Source organism: Salvelinus fontinalis, chromosome 33 (assembly GCF_029448725.1).
Source record: "Salvelinus fontinalis isolate EN_2023a chromosome 33, ASM2944872v1, whole genome shotgun sequence".
In the NCBI taxonomy this organism is placed as follows: Eukaryota; Metazoa; Chordata; class Actinopteri; order Salmoniformes; family Salmonidae; genus Salvelinus; species Salvelinus fontinalis.
In genome coordinates, this window is record NC_074697.1 from 4027003 (window position 1) to 4042393 (window position 15391).

At 47.0% G+C, this 15391-nt stretch overlaps 1 protein-coding gene across 2 annotated transcripts in view; it reads left to right on the plus strand.

Annotated features, from left to right (window-relative positions):
* LOC129831660 (neprilysin-like) overlaps positions 1-15391 on the plus strand; it is a 129289-nt gene that overhangs the window by 78927 nt on the left and 34971 nt on the right. For both annotated transcript variants that reach the window (XM_055895023.1, XM_055895024.1), the window contains exons 9-10: positions 5698-5832; positions 9355-9456. In XM_055895023.1, coding sequence (XP_055750998.1) covers positions 5698-5832; positions 9355-9456 — 237 coding nt within the window. The remainder of the gene's footprint in view (positions 1-5697; positions 5833-9354; positions 9457-15391) is intronic.

A 15391-nucleotide genomic window follows, 5' to 3' on the forward strand; every position in this document is an offset into this window, starting at 1 on the left:
TAGGATAAGATCACCATCCTCTAGGTAAATATGCTGACGCTGGGTCCATAACCTCCAGCACGGTTTAATGAACATCCACAACTAGATGTGAAGAACTGTAAAGCTGATGAGATTTGAACCTGAATATTTTACTGCAGTTTAAAGATTGAACTAATCATTAGCATTGACGTCCTCTAATGAGTTTGAAACCTCCTGTGTTAGTGTGGTTTAACACAGACCTCCAAATAAGCCTGTTTGCCTGATGTCTCTGTTATGGAGAAACTATAAACCACATCATGATCCATTTCCCCCCTAAACACCAGTCTGATGTTTGGCCCACGGATGACCTGTGTTCCAACTTATCTAACTGTCAATGTGTGTGTGTGTGTGTGTGTGTGTGTGTGTGTGTGTGTGTGTGTGTGTGTGTGTGTGTGTGTGTGTGTGTGTGTGTGTGTGTGTGTGTGTGTGTGTGTGTGTGTGTGTGAGATGCCATCTGGAGCAATGTGATCATTAAAATAATGAAGTGAGATGACCGATTTGGTCGCAGCCCAACTCAAACCAGATGTCAGTGTTTGGGGTGGATATTCTCTTCTATGGTTTTACTTTACTGACTAACACCACTGAATGATATCCTGAAAGGATTCTGTACTTGCAAAACTTGGCGTAGCCGGGATAGGAGTGAGTGTTTTTTATTTTTTTATTTTATTTCACCTTTATTTAACCAGGTAGGCTAGTTGAGAACAAGTTCTCATTTGCAACTGCGACCTGGCCAAGATAAAGCATAGCAGTGTGAACAGACAACAACACATAGTTACACATGGAGTAAACAATAAACAAGTCAATAACGTGGTAGGAAAAAGAGAATCTATATACAATGTGTGCAAAAGGCATGAGGTAGGCAATAAATCGAATAATTACAATTTAGCAGATTAACACTGGAGTGATAAATCATCAGATGATCATGTGCAAGAAGAGATACTGGTGTGCAAAAGAGCAGAAAAGTAAATAAATAAAAGCAGTATGGGGGTGAGGTAGGTAAATTGGGTGGGTAGTTTACAGATGGACTATGTACAGCTGCAGCGATCGGTTAGCTGCTCGGATAGCAGATTTTTAAAGTTGTTGAGGGAGATAAAAGTCTCCAACTTCAGAGATTTTTGCAATTCGTTCCAGTCGCAGGCAGCAGAGAACTGGAAGGAAAGGCGTCCAAATGAGGTTTTGGCTTTAGGGATGATCAGTGAGATACACCTGCTGGAGCGCGTGCTACGGGTGGGTGTAGCCATCGTGACCAGTGAACTGAGATAAGGCGGCACCTTACCTAGCGTAGCCTTGTAGATGACCTGGAGCCAGTGGGTCTGACGACGAACATGTAGCGAGGGCCAGCCGACTAGGGCATACAGGTCGCAGTGGTGGGTCGTATAAGGTGCTTTAGTAACAAAACGGATGGCACTGTGATAAACTGCATCCAGTTTGCTAAGTAGAGTGTTGGAAGCTATTTTGTAGATGACATCGCCGAAGTCGAGGATCGGTAGGATAGTCAGTTTTACTAGGGTAAGTTTGGCGGCGTGAGTGAAGGGGGCTTTGTTCCGGAATAGAAAGCCGACTCTAGATTTGATTTTGGATTGGAGATGTTTGATATGAGTCTGGAAGGAGAGTTTGCAGTCTAGCCAGACACCTAGGTACTTATAGATGTCCACATATTCTAGGTCGGAACCGTCCAGGGTGGTGATGCTAGTCGGGCGTGCGGGTGCAGGCAGCGAACGGTTGAAAAGCATGCATTTGGTTTTACTAGCATTTAAGAGCAGTTGGAGGCCACGGAAGGAGTGTTGTATGGCATTGAAGCTCATTTGGAGGTTAGATAGCACAGTGTCCAGGGAAGGGCCGGAAGTATACAGAATGGTGTCGTCTGCGTAGAGGTGGATCAGGGAATCGCCCGCAGCAAGAGCAACATCATTGATGTATACAGAGAAAAGAGTCGGCCCGAGAATTGAACCCTGTGGTACCCCCATAGAGACTGCCAGAGGACCGGACAACATGCCCTCCGATTTGACACACTGAACTCTGTCTGCAAAGTAGTTGGTGAACCAGGCAAGGCAGTCATTAGAAAAACCGAGGCTATTGAGTCTCCCGATAAGAATATGGTGATTGACAGAGTCGAAAGCCTTGGCCAGGTCGATGAAGACGGCTGCACAGTAATGTCTTTTATCGATGGCGGTTATGATATCGTTTATTACCTTGAGCGTGGCTGAGGTGCACCCGTGACCGGCTCGGAAACCGGATTGCACAGCGGAGAAGGTACGGTGGGATTCGAGATGGTCAGTGATCTGTTTGTTGACTTGGCTTTCGAAGACCTTAGCTAGGCAGGGCAGGATGGATATAGGTCTGTAACAGTTTGGGTCCAGGGTGTCTCCCCCTTTGAAGAGGGGAATGACAGCGGCAGCTTTCCAATCCTTGGGGATCTCAGATGATACGAAGGAGAGGTTGAACAGGCTGGTAATAGGGGGTGCGACAATGGCGGCGGACAGTTTCAGAAATAGGGGGTCCAGATTGTCAAGCCCAGCTGATTTGTATGGGTCCAGGTTTTCCAGCTCTTTCAGAACATCTGCTATCTGGATATGGGTAAAGGAGAAGCTGGGGACGCTTGGGCGAGTAGCAGCGGGCCGGGCGGGGCTGCTGGCCAAGGTTGGAGTCGCCAGGTGGAAGGCATGGCCAGCCATTGAGAAATGTTTGTTGAAGTTTTCGATTATCGAGGACTTATCAGTGGTGACCGTGTTATCTAGCCTCAGTGCAGTGGGCAGCTGGGAGGAGGTGCTCTTGTTTTCCATGGACTTTACAGTATCCCAGAACTTTTTGGAGTTAGAGCTGCAGGATGCAAATTTCTGCTTGAAAAAGCTGGCCTTTGCTTTCCTGACTGACTGCGTGTATTGGTTCCTGACTTCCCTGAACAGTTGCATATCACGGGGGCTCTTCGATGCTATCGCAGTTCGCCACAGGATGTTTTTGTGCTGGTCGAGGGCAGTCAGGTCTGGAGTGAACCAAGGGCTATATCTGTTCTTGGTTCTGCATTTTTTGAACGGAGCATGCTTGTCTAATATGGTGAGGAAGTAACTTTTAAAGAATGACCAGGCATCCTCAACTGACGGGATGAGGTCAATATCCTTCCAGGGTACCCGGGCCAGGTCGATTAGAAAGGCCTGCTCGCAGAAGTGTTTCAGGGAGCGTTTGACAGTGATGAGGGGTGGTCGTTTGACCGTGGACCCGTGGCGGATACAGGCAATGAGGCAGTGATCGCTGAGATCTTGATTGAAGACAGCAGAGGTGTATTTGGAGGGCAAGTTGGTCAGGATAATGTCTATTAGGGTGCCCATGTTTACAGATTTGGGGTTGTACCTGGTGGGTTCCTTAATGATTTGTGTGAGATTGAGGGCATCAAGCTTAGATTGTAGGACTGCCGGGGTGTTAAGCATATCCCAGTTTAGGTCACCTAACAGAACAAACTCTGAAGCTAGATGGGGAGCGATCAATTCACAGATGGTGTCCAGGGCACAGCTGGGAGCTGAGGGGGGTCGGTAGCAGGCGGCAACAGTGAGAGACTTATTTCTGGAGAGATTAATTTTTAAAATTAGAAGTTCAAACTGTTTGGGCATAGACTTGGAAAGTATGACAGAACTTTGCAGGCTATCTCTGCAGTAGATTGCAACTCCTCCCCCTTTGGCAGTTCTATCTTGACGGAAAGTGTTATAGTTGGGTATGGAAATCTCAGAGTTTTTGGTGGCCTTCCTAAGCCAGGATTCAGACACGGCAAGGACATCAGGGTTGGCAGAGTGTGCTAAAGCGGTGAGTAAGGCAAACTTAGGCAGGAGGCTTCTGATGTTGACATGCATGAGGCCAAGGCTTTTTCGATCACAGAAGTCAACAAATGAGGGTGACTGGGGACATTCAGGGCCTGGGTTTACCTCCACATCACCCGAGGAACAGAGGAGCAGTAGGATGAGGGTGCGGCTAAAGGCTATCAAAACTGGTCGCCTAGAGCGTTGGGGACAAGGAATAAAAGGAGCAGATTTATGGGCGTGGTAGAATAGATTCTGGGCATAATGTGCAGACCAGGGTATGGTGGGGCACGGGTACAGCGGAGGCAAGCCCAGGCACTGGGTGATGATAAGAGAGGTTGTATCTCTGGACATGTTGGTCTCAATGGGTGAGGTCACCGCATGTGTGGGGGGTGGGACAAAGGAGGTATCAGAGGTACGGAGAGTGGAACTACGGGGTCCATTGCAAACCAAAACAATGATAACTAGCCTGAACAACAGTATGCAAGGCATATTGATATTTGAGAGAGACATACAATAAGGCATAAAGTGATTGCAGGTCATGATTGGGAGAGCTAGCTAAAACAGCAGGTCAGATAACAGCAGCTAGTCGGCTAACACAGCAACAGAAGGTAAAAATGGCGACGACTGGGCAGAGAGGGTCGGATTAACTACACACAGATCCTGAGTTAAGGCACAGAGCCGACAGATAAAACACAAATAAACAGAATGGAGTACCGTGAATTAATGGACAGTCAAGCAGGCATAAGCTATGTAGCCAAGTGATCATAGTGTCCAGGGGCCAGCCGTAGATGAAGTAGTGAGGCCTCCACTAAGCTAGCCCGCGGCGTTTAAAGTTAGTAGCCCGGGGGGGTGGTCTGCTCAGACGGAGGGGGTCTGCTCAGACGGAGGCCGGTTGAGGGCACAGTGGATGGGGTATTTGTCTGCAGACCAGACGTGGTCGTGTCGACAGAGAATCCAAGCCGGATGGCGGTGGCGAAAGAGAGGTTGTGTGTGCGTGTGTGTGTGTGTGCGTGTGTGTGTGTGTGTGTGTGCGTGTGTGTGTGTGTGTGTGTGTGTGTGTGTGTGTGTGTGTGTGTGTGTGTGTGGTTCATTGATTAGACAGATTTTACTTTCATAGTGTTCTCTTCTTGTCTCTCAATATCAAAGGTATGATAAATACCATAGGACGATAAAGCCTAATATATATTTACAGTGATGTGAATACAGTCTGTCATTATATTTACAGTAATGTGAATACAGTCTGTCATTATATTTACAGTGATGTGAATACAGTCTGTCATTATATTTACAGTGATGTGAATACAGTATCTGTCATTATATTTACAGTGATGTGAATACAGTCTGTCATTATATTTACAGTGATGTGAATACAGTCTGTCATTATATTTACAGTGATGTGAATACAGTTTGTCATTATATTTACAGTGATGTGAATACAGTTTGTCATTATATTTACAGTGATGTGAATACAGTTTGTCATTATATTTACAGTGATGTGAATACAGTTTGTCATTATATTTACAGTGATGTGAATACAGTTTGTCATTATATTTACAGTGATGTGAATACAGTTTGTCATTATATTTACAGTGATGTGAATACAGTCTGTCATTATATTTACAGTGATGTGAATACAGTATCTGTCATTATATTTACAGTAATGTGAATACAGTATCTGTCATTATATTTACAGTGATGTGAATACAGTATCTGTCATTATATTTACAGTAATGTGAATACAGTATCTCTCATTCTTCCTCATCTACCCAACTACTTATGACTGCTTTTTACTACAATACATGTTTTTAATGTCTGTCTGTCTGTCTGTCTGTCTGTCTGTCTGTCTGTCTGTCTGTCTGTCTGTCTGTCTGTCTGTGTGTCCTCCCAGCCATGTAGAGCGTATGAGCAGTTCATGATAGACGTGGCCAGGCTGATCCGCACCGACCGCAGCCTGGTGGTCAACGAGACCCAAATCAGAGAGGAGGTCACCAGGGTCATTGAGCTGGAGAGGGAGATCGCCAACGTAAGTTCAACATTTACGCTCTAGGAAACCCTGCTTTAGTTACTTTAGTTTTGTAACTTCAGCCCCTAACCTCCTCTCCATCACTGTGTTTATGAAGCCAGACCTCAGCCCCTAACCTCCTCTCCATCACTGTGTTTATGAAGCCAGACCTCAGCCCCTAACCTCCTCTCCATCACTGTGTTTATGAAGCCAGACCTCAGCCCCTAACCTCCTCTCCATCACTGTGTTTATGAAGCCAGACCTCAGCCTCTAACCTCCTCTCCATCACTGTGTTTATGAAGCCAGACTTCAGCCCCTAACCTCCTCTCCATCACTGTGTTTATGAAGCCAGACCTCAGCCTCTAACCTCCTCTCCATCACTGTGTTTATGAAGCCAGACCTCAGCCTCTAACCTCCTCTCCATCACTGTGTTTATGAAGCCAGACCTCAGCCTCTAACCTCCTCTCCATCACTGTGTTTATGAAGCCAGACCTCAGCCCCTAACCTCCTCTCCATCACTGTGTTTATGAAGCCAGACCTCAGCCCCTAACCTCCTCTCCATCACTGTGTTTATGAAGCCAGACCTCAGCCTCTAACCTCCTCTCCATCACTGTGTTTATGAAGCCAGACCTCAGCCTCTAACCTCCTCTCCATCACTGTGTTTATGAAGCCAGACCTCAGCCTCTAACCTCCTCTCCATCACTGTGTTTATGAAGCCAGACTTCAGCCTCTAACCTCCTCTCCATCACTGTGTTTATGAAGCCAGACTTCAGCCCCTAACCTCCTCTCCATCACTGTGTTTATGAAGCCAGACTTCAGCCCCTAACCTCCTCTCCATCACTGTGTTTATGAAGCCAGACTTCAGCCCCTAACTACCTCTCCATCACTGTGTTTATGAAGCCAGACTTCAGCCCCTAACCTCCTCTCCATCACTGTGTTTATGAAGCCAGACCTCAGCCTCTAACCTCCTCTCCATCACTGTGTTTATGAAGCCAGACTTCAGCCCCTAACCTCCTCTCCATCACTGTGTTTATGAAGCCAGACCTCAGCCTCTAACCTCCTCTCCATCACTGTGTTTATGAAGCCTGACTTCAGCCCCTAACCTCCTCTCCATCACTGTGTTTATGAAGCCAGACCTCAGCCTCTAACCTCCTCTCCATCACTGTGTTTATGAAGCCAGACTTCAGCCCCTAACCTCCTCTCCATCACTGTGTTTATGAAGCCAGACTTCAGCCTCTAACCTCCTCTCCATCACTGTGTTTATGAAGCCAGACTTCAGCCCCTAACCTCCTCTCCATCACTGTGTTTATGAAGCCAGACCTCAGCCCCTAACCTCCTCTCCATCACTGTGTTTATGAAGCCAGACCTCAGCCCCTAACCTCCTCTCCATCACTGTGTTTATGAAGCCAGACCTCAGCCCCTAACCTCCTCTCCATCACTGTGTTTATGAAGCCAGACTTCAGCCCCTAACCTCCTCTCCATCACTGTGTTTATGAAGCCAGACTTCAGCCCCTAACCTCCTCTCCATCACTGTGTTTATGAAGCCAGACTTCAGCCCCTAACCTCCTCTCCATCACTGTGTTTATGAAGCCAGACCTCAGCCCCTAACCTCCTCTCCATCACTGTGTTTATGAAGCCAGACTTCAGCCTCTAACCTCCTCCCCATCACTGTGTTTATGAAGCCAGACTTCAGCCCCTAACCTCCTCTCCATCACTGTGTTTATGAAGCCAGACTTCAGCCCCTAACCTCCTCTCCATCACTGTGTTTATGAAGCCAGACTTCAGCCCCTAACCTCCTCTCCATCACTGTGTTTATGAAGCCAGACCTCAGCCCCTAACCTCCTCTCCATCACTGTGTTTATGAAGCCAGACTTCAGCCTCTAACCTCCTCTCCATCACTGTGTTTATGAAGCCAGACTTCAGCCCCTAACCTCCTCTCCATCACTGTGTTTATGAAGCCAGACCTCAGCCTCTAACCTCCTCTCCATCACTGTGTTTATGAAGCCAGACTTCAGCCCCTAACCTCCTCTCCATCACTGTGTTTATGAAGCCAGACCTCAGCCTCTAACCTCCTCTCCATCACTGTGTTTATGAAGCCAGACCTCAGCCCCTAACCTCCTCTCCATCACTGTGTTTATGAAGCCAGACTTCAGCCTCTAACCTCCTCTCCATCACTGTGTTTATGAAGCCAGACTTCAGCCCCTAACCTCCTCTCCATCACTGTGTTTATGAAGCCAGACCTCAGCCTCTAACTACCTCTCCATCACTGTGTTTATGAAGCCAGACCTCAGCCTCTAACCTCCTCTCCATCACTGTGTTTATGAAGCCAGACCTCAGCCTCTAACCTCCTCTCCATCACTGTGTTTATGAAGCCAGACTTCAGCCTCTAACCTCCTCCCCATCACTGTGTTTATGAAGCCAGACTTCAGCCCCTAACCTCCTCTCCATCACTGTGTTTATGAAGCCAGACTTCAGCCTCTAACTACCTCTCCATCACTGTGTTTATGAAGCCAGACCTCAGCCCCTAACCTCCTCTCCATCACTGTGTTTATGAAGCCAGACTTCAGCCTCTAACTACCTCTCCATCACTGTGTTTATGAAGCCAGACCTCAGCCCCTAACCTCCTCTCCATCACTGTGTTTATGAAGCCAGACCTCAGCCTCTAACTACCTCTCCATCTTACTAGTTGTTGTGTTAACCAGGGGACGATGGTTCTTACCAGTTGTGTTAACCAGGGGACGATGGTTCTTACCAGTTGTGTTAACCAGGGGACGATGGTTCTTACCAGTTGTGTTAACCAGGGGACGATGGTTCTTACCAGTTGTGTTAACCAGGGGACGATGGTTCTTACCAGTTGTGTTAACCAGGGGACGATGGTTCTTACCAGTTGTGTTAACCAGGGGACGATGGTTCTTACCAGTTGTGTTAACCAGGGGACGATGGTTCTTACCAGTTGTGTTAACCAGGCGGCGCTGGTTCTTACCAGTTGTGTTAACCAGGCGGCGCTGGTTCTTAACAGTTGTGTTAACCAGGGGACGATGGTTCTTACCAGTTGTGTTAACCAGGTGACGCTGGTACTTACCAGTTGTGTTGACCAGGCGGCGCTGCTTCTTACCAGTTGTGTTAACCACGCGCTTTCTATACAAATTTGTAACAGATCCCTGTGTTTCCCATAGCTCAGTGCTCCACTGCTGCCTTTTACAGGACAATCAATCTGCTCTAGTACTGATATTTACAGGCTAGGGACCCTGGGCCTCCAAACACGCTGTTGGTGTGTGTGTGTGTGTGTGTGTGTGTGTGTGTGTGTGTGTGTGTGTGTGTGTGTGTGTGTGTGTGTGTGTGTGTGTGTGTGTGTGTGTGTGTGTGTGTGTGTGTGTGTGTGTGTGTGTGTGTGTGTGTGTGTGTGTTTATTGAAAGACAGACATTTATGATGGGAACAGCAGTGCCTGTTTTTGACAATTGGACTGTGTGACAGCCAGGGGACAGATCGTCTTGCGCTCTCTCTCCTTTCTCTTTCGCCCTCTTTCGCTCTCTCTTCCCCAGGCAACTGATACTCCAGAGGACCGTAACAACCCAGTTCTCCTCTACAACAAAATGGAGCTGGGTGTTCTCAATGCTAACTTCAGCCTGGAGGTCGACACACAAGTAAGAGACTCAATGTGTTTTGTCTGCTCTGTTAAGTATGTCTGATAAAACCCCTGCTCTCTGGTGATGATGATAAACCCCTCCTCTCAGGTGATGATGATAAACCCCCCCTCTCAGATGATGATAAACCCCTCCTCTCAGATGATGATAAACCCCCCCTCTCAGATGATGATAAACCCCTCCTCTCAGATGATGATAAACCCCTGCTCTCTGGTGATGATGATAAACCCCTGCTCTCTGGTGATGATGATAAACCCCTGCTCTCTGGTGATGATGATAAACCCCTGCTCTCTGGTGATGATGATAAACCCCTGCTCTCTGGTGATGATGATAAACCCCTCCTCTCAGGTGATGATGATAAACCCCCCCTCTCAGATGATGATAAACCCCCCCTCTCAGGTGATGATGATAAACCCCTCCTCTCAGGTGATGATGATAAACCCCTCCTCTCAGATGATGATAAACCCCTCCTCTCAGATGATGATGATAAACCCCTCCTCTCAGATGATGAGGATAAACCCCTGCTCTCAGATGATGATAAACCCCTCCTCTCAGATGATGATGATAAACCCCTCCTCTCAGATGATGATGATAAACCCCTCCTCTCAGATGATGATGATAAACCCCTCCTCTCAGATGATGATGATGAACCCCACTCTCAGGTGATGATGATAAACCCCTCCTCTCAGATGATGATGATGAACCCCCCCTCTCAGATGATGATAAACCCCTCCTCTCAGATGATGATAAACCCCTCCTCTCAGGTGATGATGATAAACCCCTCCTCTCAGATGATGATAAACCCCTCCTCTCAGGTGATGATGATAAACCCCTCCTCTCAGATGATGATAAACCCCTCCTCTCAGATGATGATGATAAACCCCTCCTCTCAGATGATGATGATAAACCCCTCCTCTCAGGTGATGATGATAAACCCCTCCTCTCAGGTGATGATGATAAACCCCTCCTCTCAGATGATGATAAACCCCTCCTCTCAGGTGATGATGATAAACCCCTCCTCTCAGATGATGATGATAAACCCCTCCTCTCAGATGATGATGATAAACCCCTCCTCTCAGGTGATGATGATAAACCCCTCCTCTCAGGTGATGATGATAAACCCCTCCTCTCAGATGATGATGATAAACCCCTCCTCTCAGGTGATGATGATAAACCCCTCCTCTCAGGTGATGATGATAAACCCCTCCTCTCAGATGATGATGATTAACCCCTCCTCTCAGATGATGATGATAAACCCCTCCTCTCAGGTGATGATGATAAACCCCTCCTCTCAGGTGATGATAAACCCCTCCTCTCAGGTGATGATGATAAACCCCTCCTCTCAGATGATGATGATAAACCCCTCCTCTCAGGTGATGATGTTGAACCCCTCCTCTCAGATGATGATGATAAACCCCTCCTCTCAGGTGATGATGATAAACCCCTCCTCTCAGATTATGATAAACCCCTCCTCTCAGGTGATGATGATAAACCCCTCCTCTCAGATGATGATGATAAACCCCTCCTCTCAGATGATGATGATAAACCCCTCCTCTCAGGTGATGATGATAAACCCCTCCTCTCAGATGATGATAAACCCCTCCTCTCAGGTAATGATGATAAACCCCTCCTCTCAGATGATGATGATGAACCCCCCCTCTCAGATGATGATGATAAACCCCTCCTCTCAGATGATGATAAACCCCTCCTCTCAGATGATGATGATAAACCCCTCCTCTCAGATGATGATAAACCCTTCCTCTCAGATGATGATAAACCCCTCCTCTCAGATGATGATAAACCCCTCCTCTCAGGTGATGATGATAAACCCCCCCTCTCAGATGATGATAAACCCCTCCTCTCAGATGATGATAAACCCCTCCTCTCAGATGATGATGATAAACCCCTCCTCTCAGATGATGATAAACCCCTCCTCTCAGATGATGATGATAAACCCCTCCTCTCAGATGATGATAAACCCCTCCTCTCAGATGATGATGATAAACCCCCCCTCTCAGATGATGATGATAAACCCCTCCTCTCAGATGATGATAAACCCCTCCTCTCAGGTGATGATGATAAAGCCCCCCTCTCAGATGATGATGATAAACCCCTCCTCTCAGATGATGATAAACCCCTCCTCTCAGATGATGATAAACCCCTCCTCTCAGATGATGATGATAAACCCCTCCTCTCAGATGATGATGATAAACCCCTCCTCTCAGGTGATGATGATAAAGCCCCCCTCTCAGGTGATGATAAACCCCTCCTCTCAGATGATGATGATAAACCCCTCCTCTCAGGTGATGATAAACCCCTCCTCTCAGGTGATGATGATAAACCCCTCCTCTCAGATGATGATAAACCCCTCCTCTCAGGTGATGATGATAAACCCCTCCTCTCAGATGATGATAAACCCCCCCTCTCAGATGATGATAAACCCCTCCTCTCAGATGATGATAAACCCCTCCTCTCAGATGATGATGATAAACCCCTCCTCTCAGGTGATGATGATAAACCCCTCCTCTCAGATGATGATGATAAACCCCTCCTCTCAGATGATGATAAACCCCTCCTCTCAGATGATGATGATAAACCCCTCCTCTCAGATGATGATAAACCCCTCCTCTCAGATGATGATGATAAACCCCTCCTCTCAGATGATGATGATAAACCCCTCCTCTCAGATGATGATGATAAACCCCTCCTCTCAGGTGATGATGATAAACCCCTCCTCTCAGGTGATGATGATAAACCCCTCCTCTCAGATGATGATGATAAACCCCTCCTCTCAGATGATGATAAACCCCTCCTCTCAGGTGATGATGATAAACCCCTCCTCTCAGGTGATGATGATAAACCCCTCCTCTCAGATGATGATGATAAACCCCTCCTCTCAGATGATGATAAACCCCTCCTCTCAGGTGATGATGATAAACCCCTCCTCTCAGAGGATGATGATAAACCCCTCCTCTCAGATGATGATAAACCCCTCCTCTCAGGTGATGATGATAAACCCCTCCTCTCAGATGATGATGATAAACCCCTCCTCTCAGATGATGATAAACCCCTCCTCTCAGATGATGATGATAAACCCCTCCTCTCAGATGATGATGAACCCCTCCTCTCAGATGATGATAAACCCCTCCTCTCAGATGATGATAAACCCCTCCTCTCAGATGATGATGATAAACCCCTCCTCTCAGATGATGATAAACCCCTCCTCTCAGATGATGATAAACCCCTCCTCTCAGATGATGATGATAAACCCCTCCTCTCAGGTGATGATGATAAACCCCTCCTCTCAGATGATGATAAACCCCTCCTCTCAGATGATGATGATAAACCCCTCCTCTCAGATGATGATAAACCCCTCCTCTCAGATGATGATGATAAACCCCTCCTCTCAGGTGATGATGATAAACCCCTCCTCTCAGGTGATGATGATAAACCCCTCCTCTCAGATGATGATGATAAACCCCTCCTCTCAGATGATGATAAACCCCTCCTCTCAGGTGATGATGATAAACCCCTCCTCTCAGGTGATGATGATAAACCCCTCCTCTCAGATGATGATGATAAACCCCTCCTCTCAGATGATGATAAACCCCTCCTCTCAGGTGATGATGATAAACCCCTCCTCTCAGAGGATGATGATAAACCCCTCCTCTCAGATGATGATAAACCCCTCCTCTCAGGTGATGATGATAAACCCCTCCTCTCAGATGATGATGATAAACCCCTCCTCTCAGATGATGATAAACCCCTCCTCTCAGATGATGATGATAAACCCCTCCTCTCAGATGATGATGAACCCCTCCTCTCAGATGATGATAAACCCCTCCTCTCAGATGATGATAAACCCCTCCTCTCAGATGATGATGATAAACCCCTCCTCTCAGATGATGATAAACCCCTCCTCTCAGATGATGATAAACCCCTCCTCTCAGATGATGATGATAAACCCCTCCTCTCAGGTGATGATGATAAACCCCTCCTCTCAGATGATGATAAACCCCTCCTCTCAGATGATGATGATAAACCCCTCCTCTCAGATGATGATAAACCCCTCCTCTCAGATGATGATGATAAACCCCTCCTCTCAGGTGATGATGATAAACCCCTCCTCTCAGATGATGATGATAAACCCCTCCTCTCAGATGATGATAAACCCCTCCTCTCAGGTGATGATGATAAACCCCTCCTCTCAGATGATGATAAACCCCTCCTCTCAGATGATGATAAACCCCTCCTCTCAGATGATGATAAACCCCTCCTCTCAGATGATGATGATAAACCCCTCCTCTCAGATGATGATGATAAACCCCTCCTCTCAGATGATGATGATTAACCCCTCCTCTCAGATGATGATAAACCCCTCCTCTCAGATGATGATGATAAACCCCTCCTCTCAGATGATGATGATAAACCCCTCCTCTCAGATGATGATGATAAACCCCTCCTCTCAGATGATGATGATAAACCCCTCCTCTCAGGTGATGATGATAAACCCCTCCTCTCAGGTGATGATGATAAACCCCTCCTCTCAGATGATGATAAACCCCTCCTCTCAGGTGATGATGATAAACCCCTCCTCTCAGATGATGATGATAAACCCCTCCTCTCAGATGATGATGATAAACCCCTCCTCTCAGGTGATGATGATAAACCCCTCCTCTCAGGTGATGATGATAAACCCCTCCTCTCAGATGATGATGATAAACCCCTCCTCTCAGGTGATGATGATAAACCCCTCCTCTCAGGTGATGATGATAAACCCCTCCTCTCAGATGATGATGATTAACCCCTCCTCTCAGATGATGATGATAAACCCCTCCTCTCAGGTGATGATGATAAACCCCTCCTCTCAGGTGATGATAAACCCCTCCTCTCAGGTGATGATGATAAACCCCTCCTCTCAGGTGATGATGATAAACCCCTCCTCTCAGATGATGATGATAAACCCCTCCTCTCAGGTGATGATGTTGAACCCCTCCTCTCAGATGATGATGATAAACCCCTCCTCTCAGGTGATGATGATAAACCCCTCCTCTCAGATTATGATAAACCCCTCCTCTCAGGTGATGATGATAAACCCCTCCTCTCAGATGATGATGATAAACCCCTCCTCTCAGATGATGATGATAAACCCCTCCTCTCAGGTGATGATGATAAACCCCTCCTCTCAGATGATGATAAACCCCTCCTCTCAGGTAATGATGATAAACCCCTCCTCTCAGATGATGATGATGAACCCCCCCTCTCAGATGATGATGATAAACCCCTCCTCTCAGATGATGATAAACCCCTCCTCTCAGATGATGATGATAAACCCCTCCTCTCAGATGATGATAAACCCTTCCTCTCAGATGATGATAAACCCCTCCTCTCAGATGATGATAAACCCCTCCTCTCAGGTGATGATGATAAACCCCCCCTCTCAGATGATGATAAACCCCTCCTCTCAGATGATGATAAACCCCTCCTCTCAGATGATGATGATAAACCCCTCCTCTCAGATGATGATAAACCCCTCCTCTCAGATGATGATGATAAACCCCTCCTCTCAGATGATGATAAACCCCTCCTCTCAGATGATGATGATAAACCCCCCCTCTCAGATGATGATGATAAACCCCTCCTCTCAGATGATGATAAACCCCTCCTCTCAGGTGATGATGATAAAGCCCCCCTCTCAGATGATGATGATAAACCCCTCCTCTCAGATGATGATAAACCCCTCCTCTCAGATGATGATAAACCCCTCCTCTCAGATGATGATGATAAACCCCTCCTCTCAGATGATGATGATAAACCCCTCCTCTCAGGTGATGATGATAAAGCCCCCCTCTCAGGTGATGATAAACCCCTCCTCTCAGATGATGATGATAAACCCCTCCTCTCAGGTGATGATAAACCCCTCCTCTCAGGTGAT